The sequence below is a fragment of the Humulus lupulus genome, chromosome 9 (assembly GCF_963169125.1).
Source record: "Humulus lupulus chromosome 9, drHumLupu1.1, whole genome shotgun sequence".
Classification (NCBI taxonomy): Eukaryota; Viridiplantae; Streptophyta; class Magnoliopsida; order Rosales; family Cannabaceae; genus Humulus; species Humulus lupulus.
In genome coordinates this window covers 7,135,298-7,158,698 of record NC_084801.1, presented here as the reverse complement: position 1 = coordinate 7,158,698, position 23,401 = coordinate 7,135,298, and the positions used below count along the sequence as shown (strand labels likewise).

General features: G+C 35.3%; 3 protein-coding genes and 1 long non-coding RNA gene across 5 annotated transcripts; all 4 read left to right on the top strand.

Moving 5' to 3' along the window:
• The first annotated feature begins 589 nt into the window (after positions 1-589).
• Positions 590-3,975, top strand: LOC133801535 (wall-associated receptor kinase 2-like). Its single transcript, XM_062239771.1, has 3 exons — positions 590-1,638; positions 1,784-1,933; positions 2,563-3,975. Exons 1-3 carry the CDS (start codon positions 729-731, stop codon positions 3,849-3,851), a joined length of 2,349 nt encoding a protein of 782 aa, XP_062095755.1. The 5' UTR covers positions 590-728; the 3' UTR covers positions 3,852-3,975.
• Positions 3,976-5,399: 1,424 nt separating this feature from the next.
• On the top strand, positions 5,400-10,628 carry LOC133801097 (disease resistance protein RPM1-like). 2 transcript variants are annotated; one of them, XM_062239244.1, is made up of 2 exons: positions 5,400-8,771; positions 9,992-10,628. In XM_062239244.1, exon 1 carries the CDS (start codon positions 5,977-5,979, stop codon positions 8,041-8,043), a length of 2,067 nt encoding a protein of 688 aa, XP_062095228.1. In that variant the 5' UTR covers positions 5,400-5,976; the 3' UTR covers positions 8,044-8,771; positions 9,992-10,628. The 2 variants fall into 2 exon arrangements, with proteins under 2 accessions (XP_062095228.1, XP_062095227.1); XM_062239243.1 differs by having other exon boundaries at positions 9,989-10,628.
• A 7,440-nt stretch (positions 10,629-18,068) lies between these two features.
• LOC133799369 (disease resistance protein RPM1-like) lies at positions 18,069-20,841 on the top strand. Its single transcript, XM_062237393.1, has one exon. It carries the CDS (start codon positions 18,076-18,078, stop codon positions 20,839-20,841), a length of 2,766 nt encoding a protein of 921 aa, XP_062093377.1. The 5' UTR covers positions 18,069-18,075.
• LOC133801804 (uncharacterized) lies at positions 20,804-22,104 on the top strand. Its single transcript, XR_009876987.1, has 2 exons — positions 20,804-20,845; positions 21,664-22,104. It is a non-coding gene; the product is annotated as an uncharacterized LOC133801804 (long non-coding RNA).
• Positions 22,105-23,401: the final 1,297 nt, after the last annotated feature.

The following is a 23,401-nucleotide window of genomic DNA, read 5'->3' as shown; positions in this document are numbered from 1 at the left end:
GTATGTTGATATTTAACATTATATTTCCCTTTTTATTTGTAAAATCTAGTTGTAATAAATGAGCTATTAAATATTACAAATACAAATAGTTTTCTTGTCCTAATACACATAGTTTTATTACATGAGTGTTGCTATCTAGCACCTTAAATTGCTAAACAACATATAAAGTGTTATCATATAATTGATTAATGATACCTCATAATATTTATTAAATTAAAACGTGTAAGACTCGATATTAAATTATACTAATATACCTTAACAAATCTCTTAGAGTATCACAACGCTTGTAGCCACAGAAGTGGCTTGACCATATTTGTCAGACAAAATGCCAATATAGCATTGCTAAGTAAGATTTTTATTTGTTGTGGCTTGAGAAGTTAATACTGAAAAGCAATGTTGCCTATTCTGGATTTGAAAAATTAATAATATTTTGTACTTTGCTTGCACGGCTGATGCTCTTAGTATATTACGTACCAATTCAACAGCCTGCCAGCATAATAATTATATAAAATCTCCAAATTTGGTGGGAAATTTCTTGGAAAACATATAATAATAATAATAATATAGGGCTTGACGAAGACTACTACAGTGGTTAGAAAATGAACTTTAAGAGAAGGTACAAATTAATCTCGTTGGTGTTGAGTAAGACACTACTTCTATTTCATAACCGAAAATAAAATCTAATTCTAACTTATACACATGTAATATTATTATTATTATTATTAATAATGGGAGTGATCAAATGCTTTTACTTCTGCTGCCTAAGTTTACTGATGCTATGGCCATGGAATTCGATTTCACCATCACCGACGACGACCATGGCAGCGAAGACGACGGGTCATGTTGTAAAGGCGTCGAATTGCAACCGAAGATGCGGAGACGTGGAGGTCCCATACCCCTTCGGAATCGACGACGAAAACTGCGCCATGAATAAAGAATTCTTGCTCAAATGCAACCACAGCGATGTTGATTCTCCTCAGAAACTAATATATGCAACAAACATGGAGGTTAGCCATATCGATGTTGAGAACGCCACTATGAGCGTTATGATACCTCACTCCTTCGAATGTTATGGTGAGAATGGTAGCTTAATTAATAAAGTCATATACCGCATAAACTTGACTAGGCCCTTCACGTTCTCAGAATCTGAGAACAAGCTCATTGCCTTCGGCTGCGACACGCTGGCCTACATGAGCGACTTTAACCAAAGTTTCGGCAGCGGCTGCATCTCGATCTGCAGTGAAAATGTAAACATGTTGGCCGAAACCTCGTGTTCGGGCGTAGGTTGCTGCCAGACCTCTGTTCCTAAGCATCTCAAGACTCTGGTCATAGCCATCGGCAGCATAAATATTCACTTAAATGTGACTTCGTTCAACCCTTGCGGGTATGCGTTCTTGGCGGACCAGAGGAGTTTCCAAGTCTCCGAAATGCGCCTCGATTTTCAGCCAAAACAGGTAAAGAATCACAGCGTTTTGCTGGATTGGGTTGTAGGAAATGAGACATGTGATAAAGCTAAATCGAATCCATCGTCTTATCTGTGTGGCGAAAATACTGATTGCCTCTATTCGGAAAATGGTCGTGGATATCGTTGCAATTGTTCAGATGGATTTAAGGGAAATCCTTATCAAGGCTGTGAAGGTATATATTATATAAATATATGTTTATATAAGAGCGTCTCAAGTAATAAATGTGAGATATTATTATGTTTATATCATATATAATTACAATATACATACGATATAAGGTGTATTAATGTTTTTGACCTTTTAATTTTTTGTTGTAGACATCGATGAGTGTTCAGAGCCAGAGAAATACAAATGCAGAGGATGCAAAAACACACATGGAAGTTACAAATGCAAGTGCCCACTTGGGATGCAGGGCAATGGAAAAGATGGAAATTGTGAAGGATTTCGCATCACCTCAATTGCTTCAGGTAAACAATAATATTGAATTAAACCATAACTGTTCATTAATAAATACACACTGATTAAATTATAATAAGTTATTACAATTTAAGATGAAATCTCAACCCTACTCAGCAAGTTCGACTTCCGTTTCATTCTACTCTTGACATCGGTTTATGACATTTTCTAATGTATGTTGGATTCTATGACATGTTTCAGATGGCGTGTATAACCACAAATTTTCTGACCAACTTTGTGATGTGCTATATTTCCACAAATTTACTGAGTCGGCATTGTGACATTCTATCATATCTAATGTCTTTCATAATGTCCATACTTTTAGGCCCAAACGTTAGACATATTAGATGTAAAAAAAAGTCACACGTGAAAAATATATGTGAACAACAATATAAGAGAAGAGTTACTACACTTAATACTAATTGATTTTAAAATGGAACCTTAATTCTAGTACTAGTGATGTTTCTTCCCTCAAATTGTAATATAAGTGACACCCGATTTTAAATTCAACCGGTCTTTAAATGCATATTAGCAAAATTATGGTGCCTTATATAGCATTATTACTCTTTTTTTTTTTTTTATTTGAAGAATTTGATATCAAAATATATTGTCTTTTTTTTTTTTTTTTTGGCGTGTACAGTTATTGGAGCAAGTATTTTTTTGGTGATTATAGCTATACTCCTTTTCCACGACAACAATAGGAGAAAAAGGGAGAAAATATTTAAACAAAATGGTGGTTTGGTGTTAAAGCACCAAAGAGTGAGAATCTTCAGCAAAGCAGAGCTGGCCAAAGCAACCAACAACTACAGCCAATCTAATTTCATCGGCCAAGGTGGCTTTGCTTCAGTTTACAAAGGAGTTGTACTAAATGAAACTAGTAGTACTGCTACTACTACTCAACAAATAGCCGTGAAGAAACCGAAACTTGACAAGGACGATCAAAACAAGAGCATACAAATCAACCACCAACAATTCCATGAAGAAATCGCCATTGTTTCCCAAGTCAACCACAAGAATGTGGTCAAACTCTTAGGCTTATGTCTTGAGACAAAGATCCCACTTCTAGTTTACGAATTGGTACCAAACGGAACCCTCTCTCAACACATCCATACTAAAAGATCATCTTCATCACCATCATCATCATCATCAGCAGCCATGTTAAGGCCTTGGAAAACTCGACTACGCATTGCAACAGAAACTGCTCTTGCTATCGACTATTTGCACTCGTTAGCTCAACCTCCAATCATTCATCGAGACATAAAGTCGACCAACATTCTCTTGGACGAAAACTACACTGCCAAAGTGTCTGATTTTGGTGCCTCGGTTCTGATACCTCCAGGCCAAACTGGTATAGCCACGACAGTTCAAGGTACTCTCGGTTACTTAGATCCAGAATACTTGACTACTGGTACATTGACTACGAAGAGCGACGTTTACAGCTTCGGTGTTGTTTTGGTGGAGCTAATAACTGGAGAAAAACCGATCTCAAATGGGGTTAGGAGTGGAGGCAAGAGTAATATTATTCATTACTTTGTTTCAACGATAAGAGATCAGAACAAGGGTGAGAAATATGTGAGGAAAATAGTCGATCCTAATGTTGTTTACGATGAAGATCACGAGAGGGAGATAGAAACTGTTGCTGAGCTTGCGATGAAGTGCTTGGAAGGACATGGCGAGAGAAGGCCGTCGATGAAAGAAGTGGCAGAAGAGCTTGTGGGGCTTAACAAGCTTAAAGGAAATAATAATAAGCAGTACTATAAGCCTCAACAAAATAACGAAGAGACATATCAGTTACTTGTCGTTGATCATGATGATGATCAGTCATCATTTTCTATTGGGGATGCAAATATTAAGAACGATCAAGTCGTTGAGTATACCACATTCGATGTGTCAGGATATGACGTGACATCATCAATTTCTCTAAACTAGTACACTAGTCACAATGTAATGGTAACTAATAAAAATTTTGTGATCCACTTATGGATCGTAATATGTTGGGATGCACATTTGTAAAGTATTATAATATAAATTTAATTAATATTGTTTTCGTATAGATTAGGCTCATGTTCTACTGTTCCTACAAAGTCTACATTATTACGATGTTAATTAGTGAACACAATGTGAGCCTCGTAAATGCTCAAAACAGATTCTACATAATCAGTTAATACTCACAATAGATCCAATTACACATTTTATCTAGGACATTAATTAAGCAAAGAAGAAAGCATACCTCCTATATTGCCAATCCCATCTTGAGCCATTTCCACCCTTAGAAATCTGCCAAAATCACACACAAAATCAAGTGTAAATGCAAGAGGAAGCTTATGGTTAGCCAACCCTTACCGCAATACCACACTACCCTCAATTGCCACCCATACAACATATATATTATGCTCTTCTCATACTTTAAGAGGTATTAGTGAGTAATTAGGGCTTATTATATTATGAAGTGGTGAATTGTAGTTTAATGGGCTAACACATAGTCATTAGAGTGCTATCATGTGCCTCTAATACAATTAGTAAGTGTGAACTATCCTATTATGATTATTGGTAATTAATAAGCACTTTAGTTAATAGTTATGATCATTGAATAATATTTGTTATTATATTAGTCCATAATAATAATTCAAACATACGAAAAAGTATAACAACTCTACTTTTTCTAATAATAAATATAATTTTAGGTCCAACTTAGTGTTTTTTTTATATGTACAACAAGCAGTAACAAGCTTTTTATATGCATGAGAAGACTTAGGCTGATCACTCCTAAGGCTATATATGGAGAATAAACAGAAGAGAGAAGAGAACCATCACTGTAATAAAGTGATCATAATCTACTTAATAAATAAGTATTTTCCCAAATGCCAAGAGAGCTCATATGATTGAATCACCAACAATTTCATCTTATCAAAACAGATTATTAACTCATATCTTTTTATCTTGTACAATAAATCCTCTGATTGAGGATATAGATATAATGATTTTGCTGTAACCAAGTTCTTCATTGGGAGAATATTCTTGGCTATGCTATATAGCCTCTTCTCAAGAGGAGCATTTATAATCAATCTATCATGGAGCTTTGATTGCCAAAGTAGTTCTTTCCAAATCAAAATATGCATTCAAAGCCCACATGGATCCATGTGTGCTTCAAACATCTAGCTTTGAAAACACCTTAATTGATTGTCCACACCACACTGAATTTACTGGTAAAGTTGAGCTAAACACTCTACATTGAGCTAATTAAAGCACATAGATTTATTCTGCCATGTTCTGCATGGAAAGATGATCTAAACTAACTTGACCACAATCAACTCTAATTAACTACACAATACTATATTTCAATACAGCTTTGCTCCAACTAAAACAGAGAATATATATATACAACATAATAGTGTATCAAGGTAGTAATAGTCATGGTCAGATCAAATTTTGCATCACAAACTTAACTAATTGCAGCCCTCCATCTTTTCTTTTTAGTTTACTTTTCTCACCTGAAATGAAACTTAACTAATTAGTTTATTTGGTATACTCAACTATATCAAAGTATCCAAACCCCAAAGTTTAAGTAAGATGAGTTGGTTCTTCAACTTTTTTTTATCTTTCTTACTTTCAGATTTTTAATTAAATTAAGGGTTTTTTAAATTAACTTTTTTTTTGGGTTGGGGGGAATAATTATTTGAAACTTGTTCTCTTTTTTTTTTTTTAATTTTTAAATTGTTTTTAAAAATATTTAAAGACCACCGGCGGGGCTCCGAGTCCGATCTAAGACGCACGTGGTATAGACTTTTTTTTTGTGTGCATTTGTTTGACTTTTAACGTTGACCTTACTCGTTCTCTTTCAATATCTATGTACCGTAAACGTCAACTTTACTCTAAACTCTGAGTTCATCTTCTTCTTCTTCTTCCATCTCTCTCACCTAATTTATTTCTCTTTCATCATCTCTACCGTCATGCATTTGAAAATCTTACAAAAATTTCAACAACAAAAAAATCTGCTTTCCCATATTATGCATAATATTTTTCTTCTTCTTCAGTACTTTTGATCGAAACAAACATGGCGGACAGTGCGGTGAGCTTTCTTCTGGACAATCTTTCGTCCTTGTTGGAAGGTGAGGCGAAACTCTTGAGTGGATTTCGAAAGGAAGTTGTTTTCGTGAAAAATGAGTTGGATCGTATGAGGGCCTTCTTGCGATCTGCTGATGCCATGGAAGATGAGGATGAGGAAATCAAAGTGTGGGTTAAGCAAGTTAGAGAGGTCGCTTACGACGCAGAAGACATCATCGATGATTTCTTGTATAGATTTGAGCATCCCAGGCGACATGGATTCTATGGTTACTTATGGAAGTTGGCTCGCGGAATCAAGAACTTGAAAGCTCGCCATCGAATTGCCCACCAATTGCAGAGTATCAAGCTCAGAGTTACTGATATTTCTGAGGGGCACCAGAGATATGGCTACAGACTGAGTATTCCACAGATCGGGTCGAGTTCTGGAACTAAACCTTGCTACTTTTCTGAGCTTAGAAGCGATGCGCGGTTGCTGGAAGAAGCTCAACTAGTGGGCGTTGAATCAGAGAAGCAAGATCTTTTGAGTTTTCTTGTGAATGATACCTCTGAACTACAAGTGGCTGCTGTGGTCGGAATGGGAGGGCTGGGAAAAACCACTTTGGTGAGTACAGTTTATAATGATTTACAAGTAAAGCATCATTTTCATCAACTCCAAGCTTGGGTCACTGTATCACAATCGTTCAAGCTAGATGAACTTCTGAGGCAAATTATCAAGCAATTGTTCAAAGCTATCGATCAACCACTTTCTAATGAAGTTGAGAATTCCACTGACAGACACTTCCTAAAGACAACAATTGTTGACTTTCTTAGTGGGAAAAGATATCTGCTTGTGTTGGATGATATATGGGATGTGGATGCATGGGAAGCATTAAAACTTTCATTTCGGAACAACAACAACGGTAGCCGATTGATGATCACAACTCGTACTGAAGATGTGGCCTCTTCTTCTACCAAATATCTTGGAGGTTGGATCTTGCCCTTAAATCCGTTATCTTTTGAAGATTCTTGGACTCTATTTTGTGCAAAAGCCTTTCAAAGTAATCTATGTCCTCAGCATTTGGAGAAAATTTCACGAGACATTCTAAAAAGATGCAAGGGATTACCTCTTGCCATTGTGTCAATAGGAGGTATGTTGGCCACAAAGGACATCAACAAGGTAGATGACTGGGAGATTATAAACCGTTCTCTACAGGCTGAATTGCAAGGCAATAGAAAACTGAAAGGCATGCAAGCCATACTTTCTCTGAGTTTCAATGATTTGCCTTACAACTTGAAATATTGTTTCATGTATCTGAGTGTATTCCCTGAGGATTACTCGATTAAACGCAATGTTCTGATTCGATTGTGGATTGCTGAAGGTTTCATAGACGAAATAGAAGGAAGATCATTAGAAGAAGTGGCAAATGGTTGTTTTAACGAGCTTCTTAATAGAAGCTTGGTCCAAGTGACTCATAGATACACAGATGGAAGAGTAAAAAAATGTCGAGTGCACGATATTTTAAGGGAAACTATGCTTCTTAAATCGAAAGACCAAAGCTTTGCAGCAATAACTAATAAAGAGAGTTGTAGAAAGTTGCCAGAAAGAGTACGACGACTATCTGTGCATGAAGGAACAACAATAGATGCATTTGGGGACAATCAACTATCTCAACTGCGCTCCTTGCTCTTATTCACCAAAGAAAGTGATGTTTGGAATATATTCATGTCTTCATTTTCTAACCAGGAGTCTAGGCTTCTTAAGGTGTTGGATTGTGTATCTGCTCCTATGACCACATTTCCACAGGATATCACAAAGCTATACCAACTGCGATATCTATGTTTAAGAGATACCGATGTGAGTTCCATTCCACCCTCTATTGCGAATCTTCGACATCTTGAGACATTAGACCTTAAAAATACTCTTGTGCAAGAGTTGCCAAGTGAAATTTTACAATTACAACGTTTGAGACATGTGATAGTTTATGCTTATAAAAGTTCTTCATATTTGGGGGTGTCAGTGCAAGGCTTTAAAAGGAATAGAATCCCTTTCTTCCTTGAGAAAACTCTGCTATGTTGAGGCAAAACTGGGTGAGACTGAGCTTCTGGCATCCATAGGAAGGTTGACACAACTGACGAAGTTAGGCATCTTGAAGCTTGGAGTTGAGCATGGAGATGCACTATGCTCTTCAATTCATGAGTTGAAATTCCTTCATTCGCTACGATTGACTTCAAAATCAGAGGATGAAGCCCTTAGTTTACAGTTCAAGTCATCTTCATGCCTTCAATTACTTCAGAGATTATATATAGAAGGACGCGTGGAGAAATCACTAGAGGGGCTACAAAACCTTACAAACTTGTCTATGTTATATTTATCTGGTAGTAAGTTGCAGGTAGATCCGTTGGAGTCATTACAAGCTTTGCCCAATCTAGTATCACTCTACTTTCAAAATGGAGCTTATGATGGGCAATCACTATGTTTTAAAGCTGGGGGGTTTCTAAAGCTTAGAGAACTCTATATTAAAAGAGCAGAAAACTTAAGAAGGGTGGCAGTGGAAGACGAAGCATTGTCTCATCTCGAACTTATGTATTTGCATTATTGCAAATTGCTGAAGGAAATCCCATCAGGAATTGAAAGCCTAAGAAACCTTCAATACCTTCATTTGATAGAAATGGCCGTAGAATTAACAGCAACTTTACATCGTGGAAGTCAACATGAGAACTACTTAAGAGTAATGGACATTCCAGGAGTTTACATCGGCCAGTGGAATATTGAAACGGGCTATGATGGCCATTGGCTTTAGAGATGTAAGTTTCATTCTTCTTCCTTTGAAATGTTAGTGAGCTTTTTTATTTGTTTATTTTATTCTCAGTTTTGTAGATTATATTTTGAAATTCAATCATGAGGAAACCTATTTATTATTGAACTTTCTAAATTAAATATCACCTCCTATAACATAGATATTATAAAAATAACTATGGTGTAGGTGTAGCCAATCATTTGTGCACCATTGACCTAGCTCAAATTCTTGAATTTTAGCTTAAAGAGACATTAAAATGATTAAAACAAATAAATGGGACAATTCATACTTCAAGGCTACTATTTCAGGCTTTTTCATTGCTGAGCATCAACATGTCTTTGACTTGGGTGTGTGCTGTTTTAAGTAAACATTTTTTTATTTTCGATTTCTTCCTTAAGCTCTGTCAGATTCACTTGCCCTTACATGAACCAGTATCACTTGCTCTGTCAGATTCATTAATTGGCTTCTTAGTTTGTTAGTGTAGAAGATATTTGGTTATTAGTTTGTTAGGAGTGGTAACTCTTGTTAAATAGAGCCAATGATATGAATAATCTGAGCTTTTATGGTGTAATTCAACCTAAAATAAAAATAGATAAAAGATAAAGCTTTCCTATTATTACTCAAACTATTTGAGCATATAGTATTAAACTTCTTTAACACCAAAGCTGTTATTTTTAAGTAGACATGCAAACAGAACACATAATTCTTCACAGACAAACAAACTATAATTCAGACTTTTGAAACTTCTATATTGAAAAAAAAAACTAATCAATATCAGATTTATATAAATTAATATATAAAACATTAAATATTCCAGAGATATTTCCATACTACCTTTGCTACAAATTTAATAGTGATAGAAAGTATTTTTCATATTCAAATGTTCACATCTGATCTAACTTTGAGTTATAGTATGGTAATGGCTGATTCTTTGCTCACATACTAAAGACATAGCTGAGATCTCAGCTTCAATAGCAGACCTTTTGGAAAGCAGTGTTTTCTTTTGCTTTTTTTTTTTTTCATGGCTTATAAAACAACTAACGAACAGTTCTGAGATTGTGTAAAAGCATTGTTTTAGTTTCATAATTGGATTAATTGTTTATAGAATTAAAATTTAAGGTGGTTAAATTCAAACTTTAAAGACTTAAGTATAGTGAGTAGTTTAAACATTAATCTTTTTACATGAGCTTAGAAACTTAATCATTCATTCTAAATTATTCTCAGTAGCATACAAAGCAATGCTGGGCTGTCAAACCGGTAGTTTTCCAAACCAAACATGTTTGTTAAATCAAAATAGCAAGATCATTCAAGTCTTTGTTTTGTTAACTTTTTATCAACAATGGAGGACTTGGAATCAAAACCAGAGGACATAGCAGCAAAGTGTGAAACATTGGCTTCAGAATATTCATCAGTAACGACGATCAGTCTACAATTACATTTTCTTCTGATATCAACAAACAGAAGAAAATTGAAGAAGTTTTTAAAGAACGAGTGGATGAATTTCAAACTGAATACTTTTGTTCAGATGAATCAGAAGATGGAAAATGGCAGCCATACCACCAATCTCAAGATTTCACCAAAGCTGAACCGCAACAAGATGATACTCATTCTGTTGAAGAGAAAGATCCAAAAGTTCAAGAAAGAACAAGCAAATCAGATCAATGAGTTGGGTGCTTTCGAATCTAACTAAGTTATAATAGTAATTAGAACATTCATGTAGTAAACTTTCTTTTTTAAACCTTTTTTTTTCGGTTATGCCTTTAATTTCCATGTCAAGATTTGTAACATTGGTGTTTAGAGATTCTATTCATTGCTTTCCTTCGTTGTGGTTTCTGTGTTATGATAATATTTGATCTTTTTTTTACTCTTGTGGTGTCCCCAAGCCACTGATATTTGATCTGACATGTCTAACCAAAATTTTACCACAGATTGGACTTTTGCAATTCTCAAATTTGAATCTAGCAGAACAACACAAAGAAAAATAAGGGTAAAAAGGTGTGATGAAATGGGAGAGAAGGAGCTCAAAATGGCTAATAAAGAGAAGGACTTTACTTGACAAGAATGGTGAAAAGGGTGAAATTAATGACTTGATCTGATGGTGGAATATTTTAGGAAGAAAACAATTGAATCTGACAAATGAAAATATCAAAATTTAGGTGAGCCTTTCCATAAAAAATAATACATTTTAAGATTATATTAAACTTAACAACCATCATTCTTATATTTCTCCATGTTTAATTTAGATAATTGATAAGTCAACTCCACCAAACAATGTCATGCTATATTAGTATGCGTTTATTAAGCAGTGACTAAAACCAAAGAGAAAAAAGGAACAGAAGTTAGAAATTCAGACACAGGCCAACTTAATTTACAAATCATAGAATGGAAAATGTCTTTGGACTTTATAATGACAAACCATTCATTTTTTACAGTCTCCTTTACTTGTTTCATACACTGATTAAGACAACTCCCAATAACTAATTCATCTGTGTAATCACACACTTACTCATCTGATCCCAATTTTTTGAGGCAACACAACATCACTAGCTCAACCATTTGAAATGACATAGTATACTACTTTAGTGTTAGTAACGTAGAATTTGCAGCTGTGTTCTAACTCCAACTCAAATTGATTTTCATATCTGTTTGCTGCTTTCTATATCAAGTGCTATCTAATTTAAATAGTTTACAGTCAAGTCTACTAAGCATGGACATGCTAAACTAGTAAAAATTCAATAAACAATGACTTAGGCCAAAGAGAAAAGCAGAACATAAATCATAATGTCAAAAACAGGCCAACTTTATTTACAAATCATAGAATGCAAAATGTCTTCGGATTTGGATTTCATAGACTGCTCACATACTAAAGACATTGTGGATTTATTTCAGTAATTAGGAAGTTAACCACAGCTGTATATAAGAATCAATTTGGTATTAATACCAAATATTTTGTATATTTATTCTTTCTAAAATTAGGGGATTTTAATGGTGTACTTTCTAGAATTAGCTATTTATATTTATTAGGTCAAATTCTAAGTTGTATATATATTCCCTCTCTTTGAGATAATAATACACAGAAAAATATTCAAATTTTCACATGGTATCAGAGCAAGGTTTCGCTGCCTAGCTTTCCAAAAAAAAAAAAAAAAAATTTCCTCTTCTCTGTGTGTCCATCTCTGTCCTTTTCTGACTACCATGGCTGCCGAAAAAGACAGCTCCATCTTAGAGGTAACCTCCAAGACCTCCTCACTAGATCAGCCCCTCTTTACTCCAACTCCCTCTCACAGCAATGAAGCTATCTCACAGCAATCCTCCACTCCGTTGACTGCCACTCATGGTACTGAAATGTTGGCAGAACGAGGTAATAAATCAGTAGCTTATTTTGTCAATAAAAGAACTACTAAATCTTGGATTCTTGATTCCGGGGCTTCAGATCACATGACAGGAGATGCATCAAATTTTTCTGAGTTTCACATGAGTACAGGAAATCATTTTGTCAAAATTGCTGATGGTACACTCTCTAAAGTTGAGGGTTTGGGTTCAGTCATCATTAATAAGGACCTAACCCTCACTTCTGTACTCTATGTACCGAAATTGGATTGTAATTTACTTTCTATTAGTAAATTTACTCGTGACCACCATTGTGTGACTAAATTTTTCTCAAATCTTTGTGTGTTTCAGGACTTGGATTCGGGGAAGAGGATTGGCAGTGCTGAGATGTGTTCTGGTCTTTATGTTCTAAGGAATGAAACTCAATCTACTAGCACAACCCAAAAGTTTAGTTTGCTTTCTTTGAATAATCAATCCATTTCTTGTTCTAATAACGATAGTGATATTATGCTATGGCACTATCGTCTTGGTCATCCAAATTTTTTGTATTTGTCAAAAATGTTTCCCTCTTTATTTATTAATAAAAATCCAAACTCTTTTTGCTGTGAAATTTGTCAGTTTGCAAAACACACTCGCAATAGTTATTCTAGATCAACATATAAACCATCCAAACCTTTTTCATTAATTCATAGTGATGTTTGGGGGCCTTCGCGGGTCAACACTATATTGGGAAAAAGATGGTTTGTATCTTTTATAGATGATCACACGAGATTAACTTGGGTGTTTCTCATGAAAAATAAAACAGAAGTGAGTGAAATATTTCAGCGCTTTCATTCTATGATTCAAACACAATTTCACACAAAGATTCAAATTCTCAAAACTGACAATGCCAAAGACTTCTTTAATTCTGTTCTTGGTCCTTATTTGATACAACAAGGCATCATTCACCTAAGTTCTTGTGTTGATACTCCTCAGCAAAATGGAATTGCTGAACGCAAAAATCGACATCTCCTTGAAGTTGCTCGGTCTCTTATGTTTGGGACTCATGTTCCCAAATTCTTCTGGGGTGATGCCATTCTTACTGTTGCATACCTCATCAATCAGATGCCATCCAAGGTGCTAAAATTTCAAACTCCTTGTCAAACTCTTTTGCAACTATTCCCTCATACTCGGTTCATTAGCTTTGTTGACCCTAAAATCTTTGGATGCACTGTTTTTGTCCATCTCTATTCACAACATCGTAGTAAGTTAGATCCTAAGTCTATCAAATGTATCTTTATTGGTTATTCCTCCCATCAAAAGGGTTATAAGTGTTATTCTCCTACTACTCGAAAAACTTATAACTCTATGGATGTAACATTTTTTGAAAAACATGCTTACTACAAATCTGAAATTCAGGGGGAGAATGTAAATGAATCTCATCTTTGGGAGAGTATTCCAGGTACCCATACTGACATTATTCTGGGTACTCATACTCATACTCCGCCTCTCGATCAATTTTCCAATCCAGTCAAGGACACTTCTTCGACTTCTTCAGTCATGGAAAATCAAGATCCATCTAGTTCTTCCCAAGTCATAGAAAATCAAGATCCACCTATGACTATTGAGCCTCAACAACAAGAACCTAAAGAGATCCGTGTCTACCAAAGAAGGAAAAATTCTGACAAAGAATTAAAAGATCGAACACATCTTGAGTGCCACCATGAATCAAAACTGGATCCACATCCTCCAGAAATACATTAAGGTTTGAGTAATCCTAGTCATGATAATGTTATTCATATAAATGATGATCTGCCTATTGCTTTAAGAAAAGGTGTTCGAGCTTGTACTCAACATCCTATTGGCAACTTTGTGTCCTACAAAATCTTATCTCCATCCTATCAGGCATTTGTTTCTACTCTTGACAGTGTACATATTCCCCATACAATTCAAGAGGCGCTGATTGATCCTAGTTGGAAAAAGGCTGTACAAGATGAGATCAACGCCCTGGTGAAGAATGGTACTTGGGAAATCATAAAATTGCCAACTGGGAAGAGACCCGTGGGATGCAAGTGGGTATTCACTATTAAGCATAAAGAAGATGGTAGCATTGAGAGGTTTAAAGCTCGCTTGGTTGCCAAGGGTTTCACTCAGCCTTATGGGATAGATTATCAAGAGACCTTTGCACCCGTTGCTAAACTCAACACCATTCGTGTTCTTCTCTCTCTTGCTGCAAACCAAGACTGGCCATTGCACCAACTAGATGTTAAGAATGCTTTCTTGAATGGAGATCTTGAAGAAGAAGTCTATATGGATATTCCACCTGGTTTTGAGAATTCATCCAACCAGGATAAAGTATGTAGACTCAAAAAATCTCTATATGGCCTTAAGCAATCTCCACGAGCATGGTTTGGAAAATTCACTAAGTCAATCATTCAGAATGGCTATACTCAATGTTAGGCAGATCACACATTTTTTGTCAAAATCAACTCAGATGAAAGGATAGCTATCCTAATTGTTTATGTTGATGATATAATATTAACAGGCGATTACAAGGAGAAACTAGTAAGGTTGAAAAGTTTCTTATCAAAGGAGTTTGAGATTAAAGATCTAGGGTATCTCAGATATTTTCTTGGCATGGAAATTGCACGATCAAGACATGGCATTTTTGTTTCTCAACGTAAGTATGTTCTAGACTTACTCAAAGAAACAAGAATGCTTGGGTGTAAACCAGCCTCAACTCCAATGGAGCCGAACAAGAAAATTGGCTCGGGGACAAATCAGACCCCTGTGGACAGGGGGAGATATCAAAGGCTAGTTGGACGCCTTATTTATTTATCTCACACTAGACCTGACATTGGTTTTCCTGTTAGTGTGGTGAGTCAATACATGAATAATCCAACAGAGGAACGCATGGAAGTGGTTACAAGAATCCTAAGATACCTCAAGATGACTCCAGGAAAAGGTCTGCTATTCAAGAAGACTGAAAAATAAGGAAATCAGAGTGTACACTGATGCAGACTGGGCAGGAGATATAACAGACAGAAGGAGTACTTCAGGTTACTGTTCTTATGTTTGGGGTAATCTAGTAACATGGAGAAGTAAGAAACAGACAGTTGTTTCCAGAAGCTCAGCTGAAGCTGAGTTTAGAGCTCTAGCTCTCGGTATTTGTGAGGGAATTTGGCTGAAAAAGTTACTTGGGGTGAACTGGGAGTATTTATAGAAGAGTCTATCCAAATGCTTTGTGACAATCAAGCTGCCATCAGTATAGCAAAAAATCTTGTTCATCATGACAGGACTAAACATATTGAGATAGATAGGCACTTTATCACTGAGAAGATTGAGAATGCTATTGTTCAAGCTATTTATACTCCATCAAGATTTCAAACAGCCGACATCCTCACTAAAGCTGTCCCAAGAACCAGTTTTGAAGATTTAATTTGCAAGCTTGGGATGTTTGATATACACAACCCAGCTTGAGGGGGAGTGTGGATTTATTTCAGTAATTAGGAAGTTGACCACAGCTGTATATAGGAATCAATTTGGTATTAATACCAAATATTTTGTATATTTATTCTTTCTAAAATTAGGGGATTTTAATGGTGTACTTTCTAGAATTAGCTATTTATATTTATTAGGTCAGATTCTAGGTTGTACATATATTCCCTCTCTTTGAGATAATAATACACAGAAAAATATTCAAATTTTCACAGACATAGCTGAGGAGATATCAGCTTCAAGAGAAAAACACTCTGTTACAACAGTGTTTTTATCACAGGTGTTAAATTAGTTAGTTTTTTCTGTTTTCAGTTATTTTGTTGTACACCTAGCTTTGTCAAGTGGCTATATATAGCCGTGTATCACTTCGGATAAAAGTAATCAAAATCTAAGGAATGTAGTAGATCGCAGAGTAGAGCGAGAGAGAGAGAGAGAGAGCAAGGGACTGTAATACTCAAATTGGAGACCAAGATTTTTGTTCTTGGAGAACTCATTTTGAGTTGGTATTTGTGTGATCTGAACATTGGTGTTTGTACTTCTCTATTGATTAATGAAACAAAGCTCTTGAGCTGGAAGTAGGCCATTACTGTTGAGGCCGAACCAGGATAAAATTTCTTGCCTTTTGTTATTACTTTCTGTTTTGATTCATAAGTTCAGTTCTCTTGTTTTTGTCTTATCTTTATGGTGTTCTGTTTTGTTTTGAGTTTAGTGTTGTGGATTTACAACAGAAAGCATTGTTCTTGGCTTGTAAAACAAAGGAGCCTAGTCACCAGAGAGAAATGAGTTCTGAGATCGGCATGTCAAAATGGTAGTTTTCCAAACCAAAATATGCATTCAAAGCCCACATCTAGCTTTGAAAGCAGCTTAATTGATTGTCCACACCACACTGAATTTACAGGAAAGTTGACCATAAACTACTTCTGCTTCGTATGAGAAAACATATATAATTTAAACTACTAATAGTATTACACAAGATATATAATACAAAGGATCATGTAATAATAACATGTATAGAGCATATACAGTTTAAGAGCTAATTCACTTCAGCAATACTAAAGATGTTGGTTTTGTCTAATTGCTTTATTAGGTATGCTGCTAACCTATGAACAACCCAAACTAACTTGTAACCAAACACGTTGATAAACCAAATGATGCAGCGGATTGGATAGGTCGAGCAATGCTCATGCCAAATCCATGACAATCGACGCTTGGATGCATAACATCCAAGTGTAGAGAGTTCTTGTTTATGTATGCGTTGAGAAAGTTGAGGTGTATGAATGAGAAGGCTTGTAATCTGATTTCCATTGTAATGGACTAGCTCAAACTGAATGTAGACAACATTTTGCCAAACCAGTATATAGGTTTGGTTTTGGTATAATTCCAGCAATTTTATAATGACAAACCAATATTCATTTTTGATACAATCTCACTCACTTGTTCCATACACTGATTAAGACTACTCCCAACAACTAATTCTTCTGAGAGTAATCATGCACGAGAAATAGTTGGGCAAGTCAAAATGGACTCCAAACACAAAAAACTTCCCTTAAAAACAAGCCCAAAATTCTATTGAATTATGTTTCATCATCGTCTCCATTATTTCCATGATGATCAACTCTCTCAGAACTCTTGTCTAAAATCCTTATGATCATGAACTCATTATTTATCTGATCAGCTCAGAAACTTGTGTCTCAGTAACATGTATTGCAGAGTTCTCTTGGACCGAACTCAGTAACATGTACTCAGATTTATATTGAATAGTGGTTCAGTATAACTAATTGCATGTAACAAGTGAGAATTTAATATATCATCTAGTTTTAAATATAAATATTATTTTATAGCAAAAAGGAGTATATAATGTAAATTTCTCATTAAAATATACTAAATGAACTCAACCAACAATGTATTTATATGTCATCGAAATAACATCGAATATCTTTCAAGTAAATAACATATAAAAAATATAGTACCATCGGATTAACATTAATGCATCACCATCAAATTAATGGGCACGAACAACACATTAGACAACTAATATTCATAAAGCAAAAAAGGTAAAGTTTCTTTATAATTAAAATAATATAAAATAAACAATTAAGCAAAAAGTAATAATAATAATAGGTTGCCAAGGTTTATCTTTTCTTTTAAAAGAAAAGAAAAGAAAAAAGGAATCCAATATTTACACCCACTTCATATCCGTTGGATTCAATAAATAAATAATTGAATCCAATGGCTGCAATCCCTTCATAATTTGGTAATTTAAAATAATAAAAATAATTAAATTCAAAACGATATGAGAGAGTGTGTTTTAAGTGAGAGAGACTCTTGTCACTCAAGTAGTTCGGTATTTCTCTAACGTGCATGGCACTCAAGAATATATAGAAAAGGATATATCGTTGGTGTTGGTAAGGAACTTTTCAACAACGACTCCAAGTCTTGCTTTCTTTCTTACTAGAGAATATTGAGAGAGATCACAGAACAGGCAAAGGAGATCGAAGCTAGTCATGGCGGAGAGTGTGGTGAGTTTTCTACTGGGGAAGTTTTCGTCGTTGTTGAAAGATGAGGCAAAGCTCTTGAGCGGGGTCCGAGATGAAGTTGTTTTCGTGAAAAATGAGTTGGATCGTATGAGAGCTTTCTTGCGATCTGCTGATGCTACGGAAGATCACGATGAAGAAATCAAAGTGTGGGTTAAGCAAGTTAGAGAGGTCGCTTACGATGCAGAAGACATCATCGATGATTTCTTGTATAGATTTGAGCATACCAAGCGACGTGGATTCTATGGTTGTTTGTGTAAGATGGCTCGCGGGATCAAGAACTTGAAAGCTCGCCGTCGAATTGCCTCCCAATTGCAGAGTATCAAACTCAGAGTTACTGATATTTCTGAGGGGCGCCAGAGATATGATTACAAACTGAGTAGTACGGAGATCGGGTCGAGTTCGGGAACTACACCTTGCTACTATTCTGAGGTTAGAAGCGACGCACGGTTGCTGGAAGAAGCTCAACTAGTGGGCATTGAGGCAGAGAAGGAAGGTCTTTTGAGTTTTCTTGTGGAGGATACCCCTCAACTACGAGTGGCTGCAGTGGTCGGAATGGGAGGGCTGGGCAAAACCACTCTGTTGAGTTCAGTTTATTATGATTCACGAGTAAAGAATCATTTTCATCAAATCCAAGCTTGGGTCACTGTTTCACAATCGTTCAAGCTAGATGAAGTTCTGAGACAAATTATCCAGCAATTTTTCAAAGCCACCAATCTGCCACTTCCTGATGAAGTCGAGAAGTCCACAGACACACACTTCTTAAAGACAACCATTGTTGATTTTCTTAGTAACAAAAGATATTTGGTTGTATTGGATGACATATGGGATGTGAATGCATGGGAAGCAGTCAAAGTTGCATTTCGGAACAACAACAATGGTAGCCGAGTAATGATCACTACTCGAATTGCAGATGTGGCCTCTTCCTCTACCAATGATCTTGGGGGTGGGATCTTAACCTTAGATCCTTTATCTTCTGCAGATTCTTGGACTCTATTTTGTGCGAAAGCCTTTCAAGGTAAGGCATGTCCTTCTCATTTGAAGGAAATTTCAAGAGACATCATGAAAAGATGTGAGGGATTGCCTCTTGCCATTGTTGCAATAGGAAGCATGTTGGCCACAAAGGACATCAACAGAGTAGATGAATGGGAGATTATTCACCGTTCTCTGCGGGCTGAATTACAAGGCAATACAAAATTGAAAGGCATGCAAGCCATACTTTCACTTAGTTTCAATGATTTGCCTTACCACTTGAAGCATTGCTTCATGTATCTAAGTTTATTCCCTGAGGATTATTCGATTAAACTCACTGTCCTGATTCGATTGTGGATTGCTGAAGGTTTCATAGAAGAAATTGAAGGAAGAACATTAGAAGAAGTGGCAAATGGTTGTTTCAACGAGCTTCTTAACAGAAGCTTGGCCCAAGTATATGATAGATATGATGATGTAAGAGTTAAAAGTTGTCGAGTGCACGATATTTTAAGGGAAACTATGCTTCTTAAATCGAAAGATCAAGCAGCAATAACTAATAAAGAGAGCAATAAAAGGCTTCCAGAAAGAGTTCGACGACTATCTGTGCATGAAGGAACAAATATAGATGCATCTGGGGACAACCAACTATCTCAACTGCGCTCTTTGCTCTTATTCACCAAAGAAATATATGTTTGGAATAAATTCATGTCTTCTTTTTCTGACCAGGGTTCAAGACTTGTCAAGGTGTTGGATTGTAGATTTGCACCTATGACTACATTTCCAGAGGGTATCACAAAGCTATACCATTTACGATACCTATGTTTAAGAGATACCGCTGTAAGTTCAATTCCACCCTCTATTGCGAATCTTCGACATCTTGAAACGTTAGACCTCAAAAGGACTCTTGTGCGAGAGCTACCTAGTGAGATTTTACGATTACAGTGTTTGCGAAATGTAATAGTTTATGATCCGACATCACATGGATTTAAGGCTTTAAAAGGAATGGAATCCCTCTCTTCCTTGAGAAAACTCATGTGTGTTGAGGCAAAAAAGGGTGAAACTGAGCCTATGGTATCCGTAGGAAGGCTAACACAACTGACGATGTTAGGCATCCTACAGCTTGGAGCTGAGCATGGAAATGCACTATTCTCTTCAATTCGTGAATTAAAGCTCCTTCGTTCATTAACTTTGGTTTCAAGAACAGAGGATGAAGCCCTTAGTTTCCAATTTAAATCATTCTCATCTCTTCGATTGCTCCAGAGATTATATGTAATAGGTCGCGTGGAGAAGTCACTAGAAGGACTACAAAACCTTACAAACTTGTCTAAATTAGTTCTGACTCGTAGTAGGTTGCAGGTAGATCCGCTAGAGTCATTACAAGATTTGCCCAATCTAGTATCACTCGAGTTGGATAAAGCTTGTGATGGGGAGTCACTATGTTTTAAAGCTGGGAGTTTCTTAATGCTCAGACATCTCCGTATTTCAAAATTGGAGAACTTAAGAAGGGTGAGAGTGGAAGACAAAGCATTGTCTCATCTCGAACTTATGTTTTTGAACGATTGCAAATTACTGAAGGAAATGCCATTAGGAATTGAACGCCTAAGAAACCTCCAACTACTTCAATTGGTAAATATGGCTGCAGAATTGACAACAACTGTATATCGTGGAAGTCAACATGATAACTACTCAAAAATAATGCACATTCCAAGTGTTTTCATCGGCCAGTGGAGTTTTGAAACGGGACATGATGGTTATTGGCTTTAGAGATGTAAGTTTCATTCTTCTTCTTCTGAAAACTAATGAGCTTTTTTATTTAATTATTTTATTCTCTGGTTTGTAAATTATATTTTTGAAATTCAATCACGAGAAAAATTATTTATATTGGATTATTATGATTTTTATATTCAACCTTTGAAATTTAATATCACCTCCTATAACATAGATATTCTTGAATTTGAGCTAAAAGAGACATTGAGCTGATCAAAATAAATAATTGAGACTATTTTAATTTTACATAGGTATTAAAGATGTGAGTTTGTAATGAGAAGTGGACTTTTACCTCTCTATAATTGTTGAGTACTTACTAAATGTTTTTGAAGAAGTTAGGTTTGATGTGAAAAAAGTGGAAGGTGAATTTCTTCATAGACTAAAATATGATATAATTTCTTGGTTGATTTCATTATATTTTGGCTGTTATCTTGTTTTTCAAGGACTTTCCAATTCTATTGTGCTAAGAACAAAGATCACATTCTATTTGACAAAACTAGTTATCTTTTTATTTGATTAATTGGATTCATGTTCTTTTGAGCCTTTGTAGCTCTTGTTCTCAACTTAGTATGAATATTCTTTCATCATTTTCTGTTCATCGTGTGGTGTCATTGTGTTGTCTATGGCTAGTGCCTCTTTCTAAGACTAAAGAAGTATCAATTTTCATAATATTAGTGTCAATTATAAATTCATTCTTCTTTTTAAATAAAAAAAAAAGTAAATGGAGATATTACCAACAAAAATATCGTTTCAGTTTCAAAAGTTCTACTTATGTTCCAAATCTAACTTTTATTGTCTGATTCTCATAATTTGTTACAGTATAGTGAGGCAGCTTTCAAGATATTTCTCATAAATTGCTTGTGTGCCATCCAGCAACCTCTGTTGGGGCATAATCAAGTTGTTGATTGAGCTTATAATTATTGGGAGGCACAAGTCTTTTGATGATGATGATGATGATGAGAAAGGAATTGATTAAGAGTTTGACATGTTGTTGAGGGAAGTTCTGTGTTTTGGGTCGATTTTGAGATATCCAAATCTGTCTTTCTTGAGACTCACCTTACAGGATGTGCTAAAAGTTGTTTGGAATGGTGTTGAGGAGTACAAGAAGGAAGTGGATAAGATTGGAACACTTTTGCAATCTGAAGATGCAGAAGAGGAACAGTTGATGTTGAGATTCTGTAATGTCAAATGTCATGTGTAGACGTTTGTTGTAATGAACTCTTTTGAGTTCTCATATTTCTTTGAGTGTTATGCTTTGGTTTTGTTTTGGAAGTTGCTTGACAATACCCAGATGGATTTTTCAGTTGCTTCATTTTAATTGATTGCTGAGTTTCTTGATTTCTTTCTTGTTCTGCTTTTTCTTTCTTTGGTTTGTGTTATGGTAAATTATTTGACCTTACTTATGTTACATGCAATTCTAGTCTTTTTCTTGTTTTTTTCATATATTTATATTTCAAGTAAACAGATTTTTCATTACTTTGGTAAAGTGCTATCTTCAAATTCTTCTTCAAGCTCTCTCAGATTAGCTTGCCCTTGCCCTGCAAATTTTAATCTATGCAAAATATTTATGCTCTTTTAACATAAAATTACATATTCAAGAGATACTGATTCCCCTGGGAGACTTAAAAAAGGAATGCATGCAGACGAAGTCTTTTTATTGATAAAAATTGAATTGTGATAGAAAGTATTTTTCATATTCAAATGTTCACATCTGATCTAACTTATAGTATTCATAGTCATGGTTGTTTCTTAGAATGTATTCTCACTAGTTTAAGTGGTTTGATTTTAACATCCCTCAATATCAAAGACTAGTAAAGAGCATATATTTCTCTACAAGCATGAAATTTGTTAAAATTATTTTTTCAGAAAAAAAAAAAGGCACAGTAGTATTAGAGAATAACAGAGTTCAAGATATAAGAAGAGAGATACTTATGTACATTGTTCTCAAGAGTGATATGTACAGAAAGCTGAATTAAAAATAATATGTAGGACTCTATATAATAATAATAATAATAACATTAAGTTTTTGTTCTTGATTCTGAGAACACATAACCAGACAGTGCCACCAAAATTTGAGTCTTTCTGCTATTATGAATCTTGACTTGTAAGTATCGGGTTAATCATGTATATTGTTTGTGGAGATTGTTTCAGTTAGTTAAGTCCTCACCAACTCAGCATATTGTAATATTAAAAGGCTTCAATTAGTTAAGTTAGTTGGCTGACACTTGTGATACTGGCCCAGCTATATATTGCAGTCTAAACAGCTCACTAAAGTCAAGTTTTTGTTTTGTATTCGGTTGTATCAGAAAGAGAGTTTTGTTGTTGTATTTTGTATCTTCGAGTTTCCTAATTTGAAACTAAAGACTTGTAATGAGTGTATCTCCATTGTTGTAAAGCATTGAATTTGATAAATAAAGACTGCAAGCAAATATTTGGCTGCTCCCCGTGGAGTAGACTAGAGCTCAATACTCTAGATTGAACCACGTAAGTTCTAATTGTTCATTTACTTTTCTGTACATTGTTTTCTATTCTTGTTCAGTGATCTATCTAATTTGGT